The sequence below is a fragment of the Neolamprologus multifasciatus genome, chromosome 22 (assembly GCF_963576455.1).
Source record: "Neolamprologus multifasciatus chromosome 22, fNeoMul1.2, whole genome shotgun sequence".
Classification (NCBI taxonomy): Eukaryota; Metazoa; Chordata; class Actinopteri; order Cichliformes; family Cichlidae; genus Neolamprologus; species Neolamprologus multifasciatus.
This window is the reverse complement of record NC_140459.1, coordinates 21,027,948-21,049,703: the sequence shown is the minus strand read 5'-3', so window position 1 is coordinate 21,049,703 and position 21,756 is coordinate 21,027,948. Positions and strand designations below refer to the sequence as shown.

General features: G+C 42.2%; 2 protein-coding genes and 1 long non-coding RNA gene across 4 annotated transcripts; 2 read left to right on the top strand and 1 right to left on the bottom strand.

The window, feature by feature from the left end:
- The first annotated feature begins 165 nt into the window (after positions 1 to 165).
- On the top strand, positions 166 to 2,163 carry dlx5a (distal-less homeobox 5a). The gene is made up of 3 exons (XM_085148654.1): positions 166 to 806; positions 1,211 to 1,395; positions 1,625 to 2,163. Exons 1-3 carry the CDS (start codon positions 449 to 451, stop codon positions 1,937 to 1,939), a joined length of 858 nt encoding a protein of 285 aa, XP_085004780.1. The 5' UTR covers positions 166 to 448; the 3' UTR covers positions 1,940 to 2,163.
- Positions 2,164 to 4,479: 2,316 nt separating this feature from the next.
- On the top strand, positions 4,480 to 17,548 carry LOC146493452 (uncharacterized). 2 transcript variants are annotated; one of them, XR_014871992.1, is made up of 3 exons: positions 7,014 to 7,651; positions 7,771 to 10,128; positions 16,826 to 17,548. It is a non-coding gene; the product is annotated as an uncharacterized LOC146493452 (long non-coding RNA). The 2 variants fall into 2 exon arrangements; XR_014871991.1 differs by lacking the exons at positions 7,014 to 7,651; positions 7,771 to 10,128 and adding an exon at positions 4,480 to 5,396.
- dlx6a (distal-less homeobox 6a) lies at positions 6,331 to 8,033 on the bottom strand. The gene is made up of 3 exons (XM_085148990.1): positions 7,727 to 8,033; positions 6,824 to 7,017; positions 6,331 to 6,570 (listed from the first exon to the last, which is right to left on the bottom strand). Exons 1-3 carry the CDS (start codon positions 8,031 to 8,033, stop codon positions 6,331 to 6,333), a joined length of 741 nt encoding a protein of 246 aa, XP_085005116.1.
- Positions 17,549 to 21,756: the final 4,208 nt, after the last annotated feature.

Here is a 21,756-nt window from a genome sequence, read left to right as displayed (position 1 = left end):
GGGCCTTTTTGGTAATAGGATTTGTCCTTCTAATTTATCCTTCTGATGAATTGGCGACACTTTAATTGCTGCCATTGATTGATAGTATAAAAACACAACAATGCAGCCAACATGCAGCCCGGGTGGCTTCCCCCCTTATAAGAAAGCTGGCGGAGTGAATTGGGTGTAGCTGTGTCTGTGTGCGCCTTGGCCAATGGAACCAGATCCTCCCTGCAGTGCGTAAGAGCGCGATTTAGGATTTAACCAAGTCTTTGCTGCGGGGCTGGCTGCAGTCTTCACCAGAGCCCGACGGCCTGAGAGCCTTTCAACAATGCCAGTGTAGTTTTTTTTTTCCCCACACCGCTCTGGAGACAGACGCTCTCGGTTTTTATTATTGATTTTTTTTTTTCTTTCGTGTTTTTTTCCCTGCTGATTAAATAAAACGAACCCACGCGCTCCCTCTCGAAGTATGACCGGAGTTTTTGACCGGAGGATCCCGAGTGTGAAATCTGCAGACTTTGAGAGCTCCTTTCAACTCTCCAGCATGCACCATCCGTCTCAGGAATCTCCTACTTTACCCGAATCCTCCGCCACGGATTCTGGCTACTACAGTCCCGCTGGAGGAGTCGCTCACGGCTACTGCTCGCCCAGCTCCACCTCTTACGGGAAGCCTCTGAATGCCTATCAGTACCAGTACCCGGGTGTAAACGGATCTGCTGGAAATTACTCGACAAAATCCTACACAGATTACAGCTCCTACACGACCCCCTCCTACCACCAGTATGCTGGGACTTACAGCAGAGTGCAAGCCCAGCCGAGTCCACAAGGTACGGGCCTAACATTTTATATTTTAATAGAAGCAGATTTTTTGAGGGTTATGAAGAAAAAATAAATATATGGTTGGTTTTTTAAATTTTTTATCCAGGTTTATCATTTCGTCAACTGCTGATTTGCACGAAAGGTCTATAAATGCGTAATTAAAAGAAAAAATGCAAATGCATGCTTCAAATTATTTCATTTAAGTCCATTTAAAGGGACCACTTACTTTCCTTTTAGTTGGACTGAAATGCATCTGGTTCATAAAAATGTATGCCTTTTTTGTTATTACTGTTATTTTAATACATCTGAACGATGACACATACACGTAATAGATAAATTACATAAAATGCGGTTTTGAGAGAAATGGATACATGTTTATATTCGGTTTTGTTTTTTTTTTGTTTTTTAATAGAAAAAGAGATAAGCGAGCCTGAGGTGAGGATGGTGAATGGCAAGCCGAAGAAAGTGAGAAAACCCCGGACAATCTACTCCAGCTTCCAGCTGGCCGCCTTGCAGAGGCGGTTTCAGAACACACAGTACCTGGCGCTGCCGGAGAGAGCCGAACTGGCCGCCTCGCTGGGGCTAACGCAAACACAGGTGGGATTTTCGATGAAAAATAAATCTCAGATCTCTCAAATCACTTTTAATTTGGAAGAAATTATCGTGTTTTAAGTGTTTCAAATGTTGAGAATAAAATAATGATTTTGCGATGTTTTCTGGCTTTCTTTGTGCGCTTTTACGCAACGAGCGTTCTTTAAGCTCCATTTGTTTTTGAGGTGATTTCGGAAGTAATCATAATAATAATGCGATTTTTGGCTCCTTACAGGTGAAAATTTGGTTCCAAAACAGAAGATCAAAGATGAAGAAGATCATGAAAAACGGCGAGCTTCCCCCGGAACACAGCCCCAGCTCCAGCGACCCCATGGCCTGCAACTCTCCACAGTCCCCGGCCGTCTGGGACACACAGGGTCCCTCCAGGCCGCACAGTCTACAGCCACAAAGCATCAACACGACGGCTTCTAACTTTTTGGAAAACACGGGGTCATGGTACACTTCAGCCGGCAGCTCCATGACTTCCCACCTGCAGACCCCTAACTCAATACAGCATTCGTTGGCTCTTGGAGCGGGGACGTTATATTGAAAAAAAAGAAAGAAAGAAAACTACACTAAACAAAAAACAAACCTATTGTTGATTTCATTTCCCCCTCCTTCTATGGGACTCGTGTTCAAATTTCAGAGGAATATGCAATGTATTTGATGGCAGTCATAGAAGAAACGTGTAAAATGTGTAAATGTGTGCATGTAATTTATTGCATTTTGGAAGACTATTAAACGTTTAAATGGACAATGGAACTTTGAACCCCACCCCCCTGCCTCCCTGCAGTCTCTTGTTATTTTAAACCCTCAGTTATTTGCTCTGAAAATCACGACAAAAGCTCGCAGACAGCCTCAGGTGACATTTTTTTTGTTGTTGTTTGCTTCCACAAGGTTGTAAATCACGGCTGCGAGGTATGTCGAGCTGAACGATCAGCATCAAATCTTAATGGTTTTCATGTGCAATTACGGCCTAAGAGTGCGTCGTTTTGGGGTTTTTATGTTTTATATTTACTAAAAACTGGTATTTGTCTGAAAAAGATTTTTGCAGGTAAAATTTCGTCTATTTTTTTTTCTAAGAAATGACAATTAAAAAAACAACATATTTGAATGAAGGCAGTTTATCCTACATTTGCGATGAATGCAAAATCAGAAAAATTAAAGGGCAAATTTCTGACTGAGCTTACACCAAGCAAACATTTGTCAAGATAAATACCTGTAAAAGCAACGGTACAGGCAATGGTAACGTCAGCCGACCACACCAATCACATTTTACTGAATCGAGCTGGGTGTATTTGTTCTGTAATACTGCAGCAATACGTAGTAGCTTATCTTCTTATTGTCATTTTTAATTTTATCAGACAAATGGTATCATGATAGGATTTGCTCATGATACAGTAATAATTCATATTTTTCAGTCAGTCCCCGTATTCTTCTTCGTATTTTTATTCTTATTATTATTGCACCTGATTGAGTCTTTAAGCTAGTCTGTAAGGGAAGTGCCCGCTTCTTCCTGCAGACGGTCTGCAGCCGGTCTCACTTCTTTGTGTCCCCTACAATTAGTCGCTTTGAATGGCAAGAGAGGAGGCGAGGGGGGCGGCACGGAGATCTGAGACAATCCGCATTCCTGTGGGGGTAGACCGGCTCCAGAGCTCTGCCACTCCCGGCCGCCGTACACAGCCCACCTTCCTGCTTAAAAAATGCAAGAACTGAAAAGAAAAAGGAAGAAAATCCTACACAGTTTGAACATGTCATTAGCAGGCGATAATACCAGCTCTGCCAGTGGGGGTAAAAAAAAAAAAATCCATTAAACAAACCGTGCCACTGTGACAAACTTAAAAGAATTGATCTAACTGAATCTGCCCGGCCATATGCGCCAAGATCACATAAGTGAGTTTTTACAAATGTTGCACACAAAATTCCTCCCCTTCGCTCTCTCTCTCTCTCACTTTATCTCTGTGTCTCTCTCTCACAACATACACTAAACAATGCTGCATCTGACCCACACATTGACCCATGCAAGTTACCATTTCCACCTGACACAGAACCCTCTTCCTGATTGCAGCCCACTGAATACACACACACACACACACACACACACACACACACACACACACACACACACACACACACACACACACACACACAGCTATAGGAAACGTTCTCCCTAATCTAAAGCACTGGCAGCTCTGCTGCTTTAAGCACGATTTCTGCTGTGAACGAAACGGCAGAGCGGTCACTGCGATGCTAGTGTGTCACTCCAGAAATGTAAAAATTTAACAGGGCACGTGCACGTGATCAAGAACACTTTGGCGCGCGAACAGACGGGCACACACGGGTTTACATTTCTCCTGCACACACAGACACACACCTCTCTCTCTCTCTCTCTCTCTCTCTCTCTCTCTCACATACACACACACACACACACACACACACACACACACACACACTTGTGGTGCCATTATATCGAGAGCCTCCGTTTATTTCCCAACCGAACATTTTCCACTCAGCTAGTTTTCCCCCCGTTTTGCAAATCGAGTCTAAATAATGACAGTTAGCTTTACTGGACAGCTTCAACTGTAACACTCCACAATAATTATTCTCCAGGATTAGGGCCTCCATTATCATAATCTGGACATTGACAATTACCTATAATTTGCAAAGATGCGCTTGGTTCTTGATTGCAGAGGGCTTTTTTTTTTCAAGCTCGCCATCACTAAACAGTGACAGTAATAACAGCTAATTTTGCAGGCAATATATAAGAGCTTACCGGGGTGTGCAAACACTTTTCCACCTGGATTTGCTTATTCAACCACCAGCAGTAAAAACCGTGCAGCGCTTTTTTGGGGGGTTTAGTCTATGTTAGAGAAGCGGAGGAAGGTAAGGATGAGTCTTATATTTTCTGTCACAGCTTCCATTCTTAGATAAGGTGCGACGACACCCTTCACCCTTCACTTTACTTTATTATATAGATTTAGACAAAGAAATCTAAAATCTGATTTACTTATATATATATATATATATATATATATATATATATATATATATATATATCCGTTTAAAGAGAGACTGTTTGGATTGTGGAAGCCTTTTCGAGATTTAATGTGGTACAATTTGTATGAAAATTTGTATGAAATGTTGACCAGTGCTTGCAGCTTTTATGTGAGAAGTATGAACATCGCAGAGCAAGTGACACATCTCTCACTCCCCACCCCCATCTACTGCAGCTCTATCTATCTATCTATCTATCTATCTATCTATCTATCTATCTATCTATCTATCTATCTATCTATCTGAAACTCATCAAAGCCATTAAAAATCGTCATTTTCTGGTGCTGAATATGCGCCACTGTATTTATGAGCTCTGTTGATGTTTACTCGACTGCTGCTTTCGGCTCCCTGCAGCCCGATCATGGCCCAGGAGCAGATAGGCCCCAGCCTGGGGGCCCAGGTATGCTGAATGTGCGCCAGTGGGACATCCGCGACTTGACAGCTGCATGAAGCTTTTCAGCGTTGTAATTTCAGATAATATCCCGAGCGCTCACTCTTCTCAGCAATTTGTATATGAATAACCGAATAATTTTCCCTTTTGTTCCATCTGTGCTACCTCAAATCCAAATAAAGATGCCTTTTAGTATTAAAAGTGGTAGAAAATTACAGGTAATTATCTTTGACGGTAAAAACGCTGTAATCAGCGGGCTACATCAAAAATTACCCTAATTATGTCTGCATTTATGAGAATGGGGGAGAGAAAAAAAAGCCTCACTTGGATAAAAACCCACAAATTGTCCCAAATATCTCCTTCATATTGAACGCCGCTGCAGCTGGCTGCTTTGTTCAGCATCGATCCCGCGGAGCTTGGCATTTAACGGCCTGCATTAGGACGGAGAGAAGGGAGAAAACATTTTGTCAATACTTCTAATAATTGAGGGTGAAAATGACAAGATAAGCTGGACCTGGAGCAAATGTCTTTCGAGGTGAATGTAGGCAGCGGCGGGTTGAGGGTAAGTTAATTTCCTCTGGTGCTGAGTGCGTTTGATAAATCTATATACTGTGGAGTTTTTCATTCATTGGATTTATTTAAAATGTTTACTCTAGTGAAATGGGCTTTTCAGTGAGCACCGTGTCATTAACTTATGCTCGTGTTGTCTGCTCTGAGCTTGCACACACCAGGGAGACGGGAAATAGGCCCTTTTTTGGACGTGATGTTGGCCCAATATGACGCACAAAAAAGGCCTAGATTAAAATGAATATCTTTTTCTTCTCTCCCCCCCCCCCACCCCCACCCATTTCTTCTTCTTCTTTTTTTCTTTTTTTGAAATCATGGAACAGCAGGAGTCTGTTTTTGAGTCACCGTTTACTCAATCTGACAAAACATAAAAAGTGTATGTACAACTAAAATCGCAGATTATATTTACAGACAGACAATTTGCTTGGTTTTGCATGTTGGAGAAACAATCAGGGAGGGGAAAAAATTGAAGGAAGAAAATTTTGAAGAAAAAAAAAAGCAGTCCACCATGGCAAAACAAAAAAAAAGGTTTCTGGGCGCCACAGCAGCGCATAGAGAGTGTGAGCAGTCTTTGTCCAAAGTGGCTAAAATGTCACTGATAATATTTGGTATATTGACGGTTCAGATGGTGACAAGAATGAAAGCATAACAAATGCGAGCCCACTGAACAGCCATGTACGCTAAAAATGGTTAGTTCCCTTGTTTGTGTCATCATCATCACACACCGAGGCTTGGCTGTGTCTCATCCTTCAGCAAAGGAGTGGAAGAGAGAGGGGGACTTTTTTTCGTTGTTGTTGTTGTTGTTGCCTGCTCCTCTCCAGCATCCAGTTTCTGAGCTGACACAAATTGTAGGCTACGTTGGAAACTGCATTGCCGAGATCCGGAGGCCTCTCCAAGACAGGCTCCCTGACCTTGCTTTCGTCGTCAGTCTATCTCTGCATTGAGTCTTGATGTGGGGAGGAATACCAGTGAGAGTAGCCGGGCATGTAGCTGTTGGCCGGCATGTTTACTCCTTTGGATGAGGCCGACACGTCCCAGATTGGGGGGATGCTCGGCGAGCGCGGGGACAGGGACATGGAGCCCGGGATGGGCTCGCTCTCGTGCGGGTTACCGCCTTGCTTCAGCAGCTTCTTGAACTTTGACCTTTTATTCTGAAACCAAATTTTTACCTGCGGGAGAGGACGAGAGGGGCGCGCGCAGTTAGTCAAGGATAAAGTGGATAAAGGGCCCACATGGAGGTCAGTTGTATTTACACAGCATTTCGTCTTTTAATATAATTAATATACAAAATATAGAAGCACACAAGATTAATAAGGTGAGAAATAAAAATACAACGTTTATTAAAATTATCAAACTGATACAGTACATTTTGTTTCTGGAGGCAGTGTTAAAATGTAAAGCAGTGCGCGTTTCTCCTCATACCTGTGTTTGCGTCAGTCCTAGAGAGGCGGCCAGCTCGGCGCGCTCCGGTAAAGCGAGGTACTGTGTTTGCTGGAAACGGTGGTTCAGTGCTTGAAGCTGCAAACTGGAATAAATTGTCCGAGGTTTGCGAATCTTCTTGCCTTTGCCGTTAAAACGAATCTCCCCGTTTTCGATCACTGTCGTCTTCTGCTGCTCTGCAACAAAAACAAGCAAACGTTATTATTATTGTTCAAGCCCACAGGCAGGCTGCACGCGTTTATTTGTGTGCTGGAAGCACGCTGAAAAAAATATATATAGTTGCGGTAAAGAGTAAATCGAGGGGGGACAAACAATGTGAGAAAAAAACAATGAAAATTCTGGCTGATAAACGCTGACATCTCTCTCTCCCTCGTTGGCTTTAAGCGCCGAGGCAGCCCGCAATCCTCATACGCTGTCATATTTAGGATATTGCTGGTAATGACATGTCAATTAAATGCTAATTACAACATTCAAGGCGTGCGGGCCTAATTTCCACGAGTAGTTGGTGAGGATTGCACGGTCGACATGATCACACCCCGGGCATTTGAAGCAGATTTTGTGGGGGAACCGAGGGGAGTGCTAGGAGGGGACGGCGGAGGAAGCAAAAGAAGGCTGGATCTTGAATTATCCGGTGCCATTTACGCACAATTTTCGCGATCGCCCGCCTACGCTCGAAAGATAATTCCCGAATTTGGAGCGGCCGTGCGGTGATTTGGGCATGACACCACGAGGCTGGCATGGAGAAATGTTCGATCCCCACTGTGGACCATCCGCACAAAAAAAAGAAAAGAAAAGAAAAAGAAGAAGGAGGTATGCTCTAATGGCACTGTCGAGCACGCTGTGGTGCATTTTCCATTTGGCTGGCGAAAAACGCGGGTCTCTTACCTGTGCCGTCTAACCTTGTCTGTCCTCCCATGTTGTTGTGATAGGACGGCAGGTACGGGCTGTGGTGTGGATGGCTCACGTAAGGGTAAGGTAACGACCTGTTGTAGGTGTTGCTCCCGGGGTACGGGGTGTTGTCGTGCTGGTGGTGAGAGTGTGAGCCGGAGTGAAGACAGTGCAGCGGGTAGTGGCCGCTGCCCATCGATGGGGAGCTCTGCTGTGAGTGCGACTGCTGTCCAAACTCCATGAAAGCAGACTTGGACGAGTCCTGAGCCTCCAGACCGTCAGCCATCGTAGTCATGGTCATCATCGAATTTTCTGCCTTGAGAGCACTCACCCCCCTCTCTCTCAAGACCAAATCGGTTTTTTCTCTCTCGCTGTGCTGTTGTCTCTCTCCCCTCTCTCCACCGCGAGCAGATATTGTCCTATTAACACCCGATTTTTCCAGAGGCGTCTTTATTTCCCCCCCTTGTCCTGTGATATTCTCACTCAATGTGGTGGAAGGTAGGCATAAGTTAAGGGAGAGATTTTAAGGTGGATTCTGTTAAAATTGAGCCCTTGCTTCCAGACTTGATGCAGACACTACAAGTAAAATGGTTTGTCTCCAAAGGGCAGCGCCTCCCGATTGGTCATCCAACCCAACGTCATCACTGCTCTGCGCTTCACGGAGACTTGAGCTGGAGTTAACCCACCTTACCAGCTCCCACCACAACTATGGGGGAAATAATATGTGGTGGGAAAGACGCCTAATTCCTACAGACAAGCCCCACACGTTTAAAAAAGGGAGAGAGAAAAAAAACTCCGCTCTTTTGGAAACTGCCGAGTCGATTTTGTTTTTTAGCCCAAACTCCAAATTACGCGCGACGCGCAACATATAGCGTGCACTTTGATTTAATCTGAAGCGAGCAGTCTTTACGTTTCCCATATTTATTTTTCTGGCCTTAGGTCCTCGTTTGCCGAGGAAGTAATTGCATATAGGAAAGCATCACACAAACACGTGTTCGGGAATAGCTGAATCGATTTCAAACCGAAACTGAATTATTTTACCCTACATTAAAAAAAAAAAAAAAAATAGTAGTATTAACATCAATCTCCTCAAACCAGCAATCATTTTATTTGAAAAAGGATTTTTCAGTCAAATTTATAAAAGAGTAAAGAATAATCCCAGCTGCACTATGTGGTTCTTTTAAGGTTTTTACATTTTGTGACACTTGTGTAATATTTTTGTGAAAATATTAATGCCTATAGCGGGAGAGTGACGCGTTTAATGCCAAGGAAACACCTGGAACAGGTGGAGTAGATCTGGAAGTGAGCGAAAGTTTATCTTAGACTTCTTGAATTTTTATTCTTAATTTCATCTAACTTTTTCCTTTTTATTTTTTATCTTGACAACCTATTTGATAAGAAAAACACTTTTTTTGTTGTTTTTTGCAGTGTAGCATTTGCTTTGATGTTTGCCTAATGAGCTGTCCCCCTCTTCAAACCCCACCCTCCTCTGCTCTGAAAGTAACATATATTATAACTGTTCATTTTTTCCCGGGGCTACTGACCATATGATTAAGGATCCTCAGACAATTCAAAATACCGTACATGTGACACATCAAATAACAATATGCCTGAGGTACAATAGGTTATTTTGCAGATAGAAGGGTGGATACCCGGATAAACTGACAGTGTCTTTTATCCGTGTTGCAATATGAGGCCTGATAGGGTCCTCAATATATGTAAATTATACAGTTTGTCTCCAAGGGCTGCCATGTTCGAGTAGCAAATAAGAATAAAATGCTATTTCCGCTTATAATAATGCAATAGGTATTCAAATCATGTTTTGCACCACTTTCAGCATTTTTTTTCACGCAATGTGGCATTTAGCGATTTAACAACAAAAAAAAAAGGCGACGCAAAATAATTATGGTTGCAATCAAGTTACTACGAAAACCTATTTGATTAGCGGCCACACTTTACTCAAATTGCAGCTATAAAATTAAGAACAATTCGCCTGTAATGATTATGGACTGGATTTATTTTGGGAGGGTGGAATAAAAGTGGATATAGCATAAATTATCCCCTAATTATACGCCAGTGTGGCCTCAATTATCCTCTTATCAAAAATGGTTGTCTAAATGCAGCGTTTAGTTTCAATTTTCTCCTTTTCTGTAACAAGAACTTGGTACCTTGCTATTATCGTCAGCTACGGTTGTTATTTACTTTGTGGGATTTAAAAGTGCACAACCCAGCCGGATAATCATTTTACAGCAGCGGAGCAAGGAGAGGAGCACAGAGGCAGGGATGTGTTGCAGCCGAAGGCATCCACATGGATTTGTTTTATTCCTGCAGTCCTTTAGATTAAGCGAGTCTGATTCAGATTAATCAGAGTCGCTCTTTTGTCGTCGGGAGGGCTGCAGGTAAGAGCTTCTTTTGCTGACATTGACGAATGATTTTATTGCCTCTTGTAATTCGCTATTTTAAGCAAAGAGTGTGGCCTCGCAGACCTGGAATGAGTCAGCCCACCTTGGTCACCCCTCAGTGATCTAGCATAGTGGCCAATTCCCCTGCCCGTGTTCCACTTGGACACGCAGAGGAGAAACCAGATCCGATAGCTTTTCTAATCGCCTTTGAGTCCTACTACAAACACGTACATGCTTTGCAGTGATGTTAGCCGCTTCCCCGCGGACTTAAAACCCCAGCCTTCGTTATATGAGACATCTTCATTCCCCAGGATTTGTTGTTGTTGTTGTTGTTGTTTTGTGTTTTTTGCAGCATCACAAGCGCGCCATCGTCGGAATTATTAAGTTGCGGGATGACTGTGCGGGTAATGTCAAAGTCTCGACGTCCCCGCAGGCGTGTTTCTGTGCACACTGAGATTAAGTGAAGTGGTGAAAGGACGGATTTGCTTGAATGGAGAGAACATGACATACTCGACCTTGGTGTTTTTGAAATGTTTAAGATCTGGGCTTTTTGCACGCGTGCTGACAGCCGTGTCTGATTGCAAACAGCGACCCGTATAACATGTAATCAGTGGACTGTTTAAAAAAAACTTTAATTGTACTTTATTACTAAAAAGAACAGAAGCAAAAACAATTATCTTTTAAAAATTATATATTTTAAAAATGACACCCTTGAGGCATGCTTCACCTGCTGTATCATGTCTCCGGTTAATCTTGGATTATACGAGTTCATGGCCTTATTCTGGAGAAAAATTATTTTATATTTCAGCTCGACAAAATGTCAATCACAAAATGAGCAGCGTTCAGCTGCAAATCTAGAAATCACTTTGTCCCTAAGTAGATGATTGACCTTCAGCACAATCAATGGCCGTGCTGGTTTAACAGAAGTGGTCTTTATTTCCTGCTGTCTTATAAACGCTGATGAATGACTCTTTAAAATCACTCCAATATCCAAACGCCGGGTCTGTATCAGGCCTGGGATTTCCCCTAACATCCACTGTCTGTGACGGCAGTACATGGAAACTGAGAAGATTTGTACGCTTGCATTTACAGGTGGAACTTGACGGCATGTTGTGGTTAACACAGCCGATAGGACATAACCTAAATTGGTAATATCAGCACGCTCGTGGATAAGGTGATCTATACATGCGTAAATGTGATGTCCCCACCTCTTTCTGAATGCGTGTCACTGCCTGTTTTAGCACCGCGTGTCTTTTTCAGTCTATCTGGCCACACGTGTTAATCGTATCTGAGCGTTAACACAGAGTTCCAACAAGACATAGGTCATAACTGTAAATGAGAGGCTGGGTGTTTGCGGTCGGTCCCACTAACAGCTATTGACTGGCTCCCATGGAAAGCCACTTCTTTGGCTTCCCAGGGACTCGGAGCGGTTGAGGACGCTGAGGCAAGTCACTGCAGAAAGACACCGGGAGGCACTTAAACAACATGTCTCCCTTCTCCACAGCGCAAAGCCACTGGCGCTTCACAGACAGCCAGGCGTCGACTGCTCTCCATCTCTGCCGTGCGAAGGGCGGGAAGTGGCAAAAGAGAAGCGCAGATGCATGCCACACACAGCTGTCAGCATAACGTGGTTCATTGTAACTGGATTCACTGGAGCAAACCGCCCTCACACACACACACACGCACGCACGCACACACACACACACACACACACACACACACCACCCGAAAACGATCACCGATCAGTACAGTTCATCCGTGTCCAAATGGCGGCTCGACGCTTTTACGCACGCAAATTGCGCACAGCGCACTAATGCAAACTCGCTTACGCCAGGCTTTGATGTGATTTGTAAAAACATGCAACTACACCGAGAAAAATGAGTGTGGTTTTGCTATAAAGAAAACCAAGCGCTGCCAGGCAGACGACTGTTTACCATAACTTTTGCATCATAAATTAGGATTGCATTATCTCTCGGTTAAATAGCAAAATTGGCACATGCACGGATGGCCCCCAGGTGCAGGCAACGGCCTTCAGATGGACCCATCGTAGTAGAGCTAAATGACCACAAATAAGCACAGGCTTGCATCACTGAGTCTTCACAGCCTCTCGTAGACTAATGGATTTAATTTGGCACGACCGAAGCTGCACTGGACCCACTTAGGGCCCATGTTCTAATTAAGACCGCTTGTTTCTTTTGTCGCCTTCCTATATTGAATGTTTAGGTCCACCTGAGTGATTGCATTGCTTGGTTTCCTGCACCAGTCATATGGTGTTTATATTTGCTCGTTTGCTTCTGAAATGGTGGCAAAATACGAAGGCAAACGAGCTGGTGAAGCGTAACTGGATTAATGAAAACGGCCTCAAAGCCACTGAATTTGATAACGCGATGAAAGTAAAATAATAATACGGAAGACAGAAGGCTGCTTAGGACATTTGTTGTGAAGAATTAACAATATAGCAGTTTGTTTTATTTTAGGCTGCTACGCTATAACTCCGCGAGCACACGCCTAACTCACTGTTCCTGTACAAAGGAGTAAATAACAAAGGAGCTACATACAAAAAGTTGATCTGAATTTAATGTTGGTGACAAATAAGACTAGTGAGAACCGGGGGTGCATGTAGTCCCCCCTTTTCCCCCTCTCTCGACTTAATACGCGACATTATTAGGTCTGACAGCACAGTGGTCGGTCTTGAAGGAGAGGATTTGGTCGGTAGATGACAGACAGGAAGGCCAGCAATCATGGGCTTTTTTTTTCTTTCTTTCCTTTTTTTTTTATCAGAATGTACTGTTCGATGCCGTTTATCCCTGATGATAGAAAATTGCTCTGTTGCCAGGACGCTGCCGCCGAAATAGAGGGCAGGAGCAACATTTCCATTTTCCAGTTTGAAAGCCATTGAAATGAATTAGTAAAAATGAAAAAAAAGGGGGGGAAATGAGAAAGAATCCCCTGATAAACAAAGGGGAGCAAACAAAGATACCATTTTCTTTTGCCGAGAAGCCACCCTCCTCATTTTTCCTTTTTTTTCTGTAGCAGAGTGAAGGTTTTACTTCAACAGTTGCAAATCACATGCTTGGCTTCTAATGTAGTCCAAGGCCCGGGCCTACTTCAAAGACAATCATTTATTTCACAACCTTCTGGAATAATCAGAGCGCCTTTTCATCTGTCGTGACAGAGAGGAGAAAGGGAAAAAGAATGAAAGACAGAAATTAGTAAAGAAAACTTGACAACGAGGAGCATTAAGCAAACTCCTGAAATGTTTAGCCATTAGGCACAAATGAAGAGCAAACTTTACAGAAAAAAAGATGCAGATTAAAGAGCGAAATATAATTTTATACACGTTTCTTTAAATTAGTAGCTATATATTTATATACAGCATGTATGGAAAATATATCTTATCTTATCTTATTATTATTAATAATAACATATATGCTGCTGCTACTATTATCGTCACGGTCCTGGTCATTATTATCACGTTAATCACTTCTGCAGTTCATATAGTAGGTATACTGCGCCTGATCTAAAAAATAATGTGAATCTAAATAATATAAATAACGTGCTACAAACTTAATTAAATCATTTTCGTTGAGGTGATATAATTAAATTTATGCTTTACGTGTCAGTTTTTGAGGGGCCAGCGGTGCAGGAGGAGGGTTTAGTGTCTGTGTCTGAGGAGGCAGGTGGTTTTTGCAACCTCCACAGAGTCTGAGCGCGCCACCGGTGCGCGCCATATGTGGCGTGCAGTCTGATGGATGGAGAATTGTCACACGGATTATGGTGAACCTTTAGGAAGGGGTATCATAAATTGTTCGTGGACACTAAACATACCATCACAACTTGGTCCGTCCTTGCAGGAGTTCTCTAGTATGATAAAATAAAAATTAAAAAAAGACTGTAGCACACAGCAGTATTGTTGTTTGGGAAATAATCATTAAAATGGTTGGCTTCTTAATAAAGTGTGGCCACTTAGGGAACCTAATCTTATTTACAGATGTGAGGGATGAAAAGGATGTTTTAGCCACAGAATGGAGAAAGAAATTTAAATCTGTGTGTCTAAACTGTGGATCACAACACACATGTGTCCAATAATGCTCAGATTTAGAGCACAGGCGCGCCAAATGAAGCCACGATTAAGCATTTAAAATCCCACTAACATATAAGATAAGCTTCATCTGCTTGGGAAATAAGATGAATCTAACAAAAGGAATATTTAAAATATGTTTTTGTTATATTAGATATGCACATATATTTAGTCTTTTACAGGATTCAACTTTGTAAGAAATAAGAAAATCTTTTTTTTAATCCGGTTGTTGGGGCTATACATGCAGATAACACTGCTCCTTAGAAAATACCCACAACACATATCCCCAATGCACACGGTGCAAACTAATAACCAAATAGCGTGCCCTCAAACAGGAAAGTCCTGGCTGACGTAAAGAGATGAATGCCCCGCTGAAGGAGGTGCTGCTCACAATAGCCGACACCGACTGCAAAATAAAAGAGCGTGAAATTTAAGAGCACAGTGTGAGCTGAAGTGGAAGGAAAGTGAGGAGAAAGGGAGTCACACCTGGTGAAATCTAGTGCGCTGGCAGAGCCCGTCTCATTCTCTGCTGCTTCTTATGGTAGCAGGAGCCTGTCAGGTGATAGGTGGTGCGCACCTTTGCTGAACCTTTGGACACTCCTACCTGAAACCTGCTGCTCTCGTAGGCCTTGGGGTTGTTGTTTTTTTTTAGGTTTTGTGCTCACAGAGAGTTTGTGTAACTCAGTGGATTAAGTGTAGTTTTATTGTTATTATTATTATTAAGAAATATGGTCGTGTTCCTGCAAGAAACACACAGGCTTCCTCAGATGAGGTGAATGTGGGTAAAAGTGTAAAATCTTTTTAAAAAAATCAGTAAAAAAATCTGCTTTTTTTCATTTGCAGAAATTATTCCTGAAATATAGTTTTAAAGCTAAAACCTTTATAAAGATTTTGCTTTTATTTAGATAAAATATAACATATTTTATATACATATATATATAAATCAAACATCCCTATAATCATTATCAGACCCTGTGTGCATATCTTGGCCCTCCTGGGTTTGTTATTATTGCGACACTCAGCGATACAGCCATTGCATTAATCTCAAGCTTCTTTAAATTACTCTGAAGCCAATTATTTAATATGTAATTATATCTAACACACACACACACAAAAACAAAAAGAATGATTTGAAAAATGACTGGTAATCAACACAGAAACACAAAAACTCCTTAAAATATGGAGCAGGCATATGTATGTAAAGCCCACCCCAACAACGCCATTTACACTGCTGTGAAATACTAGTGAGCAGTGTCCAGAGTCCTCTGAGTTAACAAAAACCACAGACCACAGATCAACTTAATAATCTGGCCAGGAGATCATGTTTATAGCCAGCTTCATAATATCACAGCTATTAATTCATCGCCTGGTAAACCCTCGCAGGCTTTATTTTCATTTGCAATGAACTGTCAGATTTGAGTGGAGACATTTTTAGGACTTTGTCCATTTTGGTGAAGTGAAGGTAGCCAATTATTGTCATCATTGCCCTTGAAAATGCATTACGCCTCACCTGAGGGCTCACTCAATCAAAGAGACTGAAGGGGCGATTAACAGATGACTTCTGACCTCAACCCATCGCAAACAAAAAAAAAATTACCCAAAAAACGGGCAGACGGCAATCAACATTTCTCATTTGGCTTTGTGTTTCGTGCAAACTTTCTTATTGTTGACATCTAACCTTGGAGCATCAGGATGGCAGCTCTGGCATTGGGACCTTGAACATTGACTTTTATCATCACTGCTTGCAAACATATCTGAGACTGTCAGGAGGGGGTATTAAAAAATGTATCACATTTTATGATTTAAGTGTCAGCTCTAAGGTTACCATATGATTTGCCACTGATTTGCAGTATGTTTGTAAAAGACTGTAATACAATTTTAAGTAGATATAAATACGATTAAGTGTTGCTAATGAACAACAAAAGCTCAAATTTGTGGGTTTTCTGGTTATAGAAGATTTATTGAAATGCTTAAAATCAAAAATAATATATAAAGAGCGACAAATAATGAAGTGTTATTGCTTAAGGATAATACAGATTATTTGAAATGTGCTCGATTCAAGAAAACCCATAATAGTCTCAGTGCTTTCCTTAAGCACTGAGACTTTACAATCAACGCTAAAACGACCTGATAGGCTGGAGTTTTCAGTCAATTTAAAACAGACAATCGTTCTTTGTGCTTAACCTTTTCAGTGCGTAAGTGCAGCTTCCTCACCTGGAAGTTGAAAGATGAGCATGGGTCAGACTGAATAATTAAAACGGGCATAAATATACGGTGGCATGTTTTTCATTTCAACTATTGGCAAAAGTGAGATTGATTGGTTTTTTTTTAAAGAAGATAAATGCCTGTGAATAACTTTGTCTCTCTTTGTGTCCCCCCCCCCCACCCCTCTCCGTTCCTCTTATGTTCTCCAACCCCCACACCACCATCACCACCCCCCAATCCATGTCCAGCCACTGTCTCCATCTCTTCTCCATCCTGCCCCCTTCTCTCCTCTCCATTTCTCTCTTCATGCCCACTCTACCCCTCTCTCCCTTTCCCCTTCAACCTCTCCCCCCGCACCCCCCACCCCTTTTTTCTTTCACTCGCCCCCCCACACCCTTCATCCAATAGGTACGCCTCCATCCCCTCTTGGCAGCTCCATCTCCTCCTCGCCTCCCCCGTGTCTCTCCACCCTCTCCCTGGTTGGTTTCCACAGCTGTGGTGAGTGAGGGGCAGATGACCGGAGAATTGGCCCCTGGGAGAGCGCTGAGCCATCCTGGTGCTATTAGGCTCGTGGCTAATAATAGGTGTTTCAGACCGGGGGAAGATCAATCAGGGGGAATCATGGGGAATGTTCAGAGCAGCGCTTTTTACACATCGGCCCAGATGGATGAAATTACACTTGTCAGTTTTTAGTTGCATTACTCACAAATTGGTTGTCTACTCTTTCCCCCCCCACCCTCCCTTTCTCTCCCTCCCTCACTCCCTCTTCTCTCCTTTCTCTCTCTTTGCCCCCATTCATGTGTCAGTGGCCCGCTAAAAGGATTCGGTGGTGAAATCCCTGTCATTTTTGTCTTTTCCCTGTTTAGCCCTCAGCCAGCATCTCTTTTGCCTGCATGTATGCACTTAGGAGAAATCAGCGGAAGATCTCGCCTCGGCCACTTTCAGTGCTGACGTGCGCACAACTGACATTCTGTTCGAGTCCTGCATGTATAATACAAAAAGAAAAAAACAAAAAACATTTAATTGGAAAGAGATCAACTGACAGAAAACGAATGATAATAAATGTCAGTGATTTTCCTTTCCTTTCCACTGCGAGGGTGTTTGGATTTTTATGTTTCCCACTGTATGTATGCAATATGAAAGTCTTTTCTTAGTTAAGATCTATCACACTAACTGTTGTCAGTTCAAAGATTACATAAGAATCTGCCCTGTATTTTATATTTCAGAGTAAAAATTTGGGCTTTTGAATCATGCATTGCATATTTACATAAATTCTGTAGCTAAACCAAATTGCTAAATGTGTGAAATTCAATAATTATATTGTTACTTCTGAATAATCCTGTATAATTGCAATGTAATTAAACCTGTCAAGTGCAAATGAGACATTCGGGCTGTATCTCACTGTTCGAAAGTGAATAAAATTCACCATGCAATATTCAGTGTCTCTGCTGTTTATTTTAAACATTCACCGGCCTATAGACTGGATTTTCTGCAGAAAACTTAAAGGGGAAGCACGGGGGCAAAAAGCTTTTCAGCTGGAGTGAGACTTAATATTGGAAAAGAATGAAATCAAAGCTTTGAGCAGCACGGTGCATCTTGACTATTGTCACCCCCATATTCTTTTGGTGACTGATACGGACTGATTTTTTACTTTTTGGGGGGAAAATGTTTTACCAGCAAAAGCAGCTGAGAAGATGATTGCAGAGTCAGAGATGTGGTAATTGAATGACCTGAGCGTTTCTGTGCAATTGCAGGGAGAGAGAAGCGGCTCAGTTGAGGTGAAAGGGGGTTTATGCATGGCAGTGGATGCGAGCCAAAGAACACATCATCTAAAACTAAGCTCCTGATGTGTTAGCCTACATGATAACTAGCACAGTCGGAAAGGTGGCCGTGGAGACTGAGAGGGGTCGTTTCGAAGGCAGCCACACAACAGCTATTTGTGTCAGTGATTTCCACTTCTGGCTCGGCGCTGACAGACTGAAATGTTTAGTGTTTACAATGCTTTCCTTGCAACTTGTCCTCACATTAGCTTCCCCCCCCCCCCCCCTTCTTGATGTGGCTATGTCTTTGGCTCAGAAGGGGTGGGGGTGGGGGTCGGGGGTATAGCACTGATATATTAAAGTGCTTGTCTGTGCGAGACAAGCGGCTACTACACCCTGGTATCAAAACACAAGCATGACAATCACAGCCAGGAGAAGACTGGCTGAAAGTAGCTGCTCTGAATAGCTCACTGGGGAGACATCAATACAGCCCCCCCAGATGTTGGGGTCTCCCGGTCCAGCCTGATGGAGAGATGTTCCTCAGTCTGATTGCACAACTGGAGAGGGCTGGAAACAGAAAGGCTTCTTTGAAACAGAGAGCGGCTGAAAGCTCGGTGGCCATGGGGGAGGGAAGCAGGCCCTCTGTGAGAGAGTTTCCTTAGCAACAGAAAGAATGACATCCTGACTTCCCAGCAAAACTTGTCTCAGGGCTTCTGCTGGATATTTCCATGTGGTGAGCATTAAAAAAAAATGTTCAAAAGCCGATATAAAGACACACACTCCCTGCTTCTTCCATTTATATTGAAATGAGTTTTTCCCCCCTCTGCTCGGCTTGTGTGTAGTGAATACAGAGAGTCCTAATGTATGTATTTTGCTCATTTTACTGTGTCTGGCGTTTCCGCGCCTCTCCTCTGTGACTCTGTGTTTGCCTCCTGCTGTGGTAAACACAACATTGCTATGATAGCACATGCATTTCAGAAAGCTCAAAACACCGCCGAGGAGCCGAAACATTCTCTCTCTCCCTCTTTTCTCTGTCTCTAAATTTCTTCCCCCTCTCCCTCTGCCTCTGTCAGTCCTCTCTCTCACTTCCAGCCAAGGTATTCAGCTCCCATGATTGCAAACACGCATAATGACAGCATCTCCCGGGGGCCAGCGGAGGTACCCCACTGATGCTGAGAGACTCTATCCTGTCGTCACATTGCAGGAAATTTCTCGGCAGTGCGCACTGGAACCTGGTGAGCTTTGGCAAGGCATCACCAGAAGCTGGGCTGGCTATGTTTTTTTTTTTTTGTTAATAAAATGAAGTGCAAATTGTGGCAGGCTCGCATGCATTGGAACAGCTCACTGCTTCCTCCCATTACGAGGCCAGGGCGAGCGCCATGGAAGCATAAGCGTGAATACATTATAAAGTAATGAGGAAACATCCAGGAGAGGGTCACGGGGGGCGTCAAGCGGCTCCAGGGGCCTTACGAAGAGCTTTCAGTGTGCTCCGTGATGGATTAGTCATTCGCGTTTGAAGAGCGAGCGAGAGGTGGAGTTCAACAATGTTACACACAGCAACAGTTGCTAAGAGTTGCAGCGAGCGAGGCCTATTCAGTCTGTGAATATGTACAGTTGGTGCTGAGCAGGAATATAGGTGAATAGAGATAGAGCTGTTTTGTGTATCAATGATGATGATTGTGACATTTCCAACAATGCAGCATAATATTCATGAACACCGAAAAACAGCTAGGAATCATGGGTACTGGAGAGGATGATAATGTAAACCATTCATGCCTTAGCAGCATGAGAGTGGCTAAGACAAAATGTCACTGATATTTGGTATTTGAGGCAAATCTTTGTGGATGTGAAAATGACATCCTAATCCCTGCCATGGCTGCAGCTGGAGCACATCGCTGTGAAGAATCAACCCAAAGTGAAGCCCACAGGCTACAGCCTGGTGGGGAGAAATCATACCCATCACTGCTCACCAGCAAATGATTACACTTTAGCAAATTTCTGTAAAAGTAAAGGAGATTTAATACAGTAATGCAACCGTTCTTAGTGATTACAGCTGGATCCTGTAGAAGCCCACTGCACATTATAATAGTATAGTATAATAATGTATTTTTTCTTTGATAAGAACAAAGACTCATGGGACTGTGAATCATTAATTAAAACATTTTGATTGCTTTTGATGTGTGATGTGGTTTAAAGTGAGCAACCAACAGTTCACTATAACGAAAAGTAGCAGGTGAACTAGGTCATCCTAGTGTTTGATGGGTTATATCTTACAGTAAAAACTTTGGGTGAGATTAGCACCAGAAAGCTAAAATAACTGTGTCATGGCAACCAAACATCACACAGCAAAATACTAGGGCCTGACTGAAATATTATTTTTAAAACCGATACCAATACCAATATTTGATGATTTAAAAAGCTGACTTTTTTCTTTCAAATACAAGAATCATAAACAGATTTCCCAAACATTTAACATATCTCGGTATTCATGAGTCATTACTAAGATAGTAGAAAAACGTAGTTTTAAAATCGCGGATTATTCGTGTGCACTGCTCTAAACAGGGAAGCTGCTGATTGGCCTGGTGGACAACGACGCAGCGTCAGGGCTGATAACATGGTTGAAATGTGTTTCTTCAATATTTTCTTCACATTTTTAAATTTCCATTTATTGGCTGTTATAAATGCCGATATCAGTACGCTGGCAAACAGCTAATATCAGCCAACATATCGAGCATGCTCTATAAAATACTGCAAAGCTAAACAAAAACAAGATGAAAAGAAATGAAAATGGTTTTATAATTTGAAATAAATAAATCTAAATGAAAATGAGCTTTGGAAACTAATTAAGAGAATATTGAAAAATAAATAAATATTCAATAAACGTTTCAGTATTTGTTAATTTGGTAAATTTCGTTATCACAATTTGCCCGACGGGCCTTTGCTGGATCTGTTTATTCATTCTGGGCATTTTTACAAATCTATGACTCAGCTGCTTTCAAAGAGTTCTGTGTTTTTACTGTAATACCTGTACTGATTTTCCTCAATTTTACCTCTGGCATATGCCCTCCATACTGTAAAACAGGACTGAAACTAATAAAAACTAAAAAGTAAAAGTTTTATATTAATAAAAACTAAACAGAAACAAGCAAACTCACTTTTAAAACTAAAATCAATGCAATGAAATTCAAATCAATTCAATTTTATTTATATAGCACCAAATCGCAACAGCAGCCACCTCAAGGCGCTTTATGTTGTAACGTAAAGATCATACAATATTATTTATATTAAAATGATATAAAATAAAATGAAAAATATATATTTAAAAAATACAAACTATAAGGTATGGAACTTGCAGTGGGCACACTGTAAAATAACAGTTAAATGCTGGCAAATCCAGTTGCAACACTTTACTGTATTTTCTTACAGCATATCAGGAATTATCAAGCCTTGTTTTAAATCCAGCTCTGTGATCTGTGTCAGTAAGCATTGAACTGACATACTTAACTGAGAAAGCCAGCAATGAGTGCCTTACTACAAACTGTCCCTGCCAATCATACGTCACGCAAACGGGCCCTCATT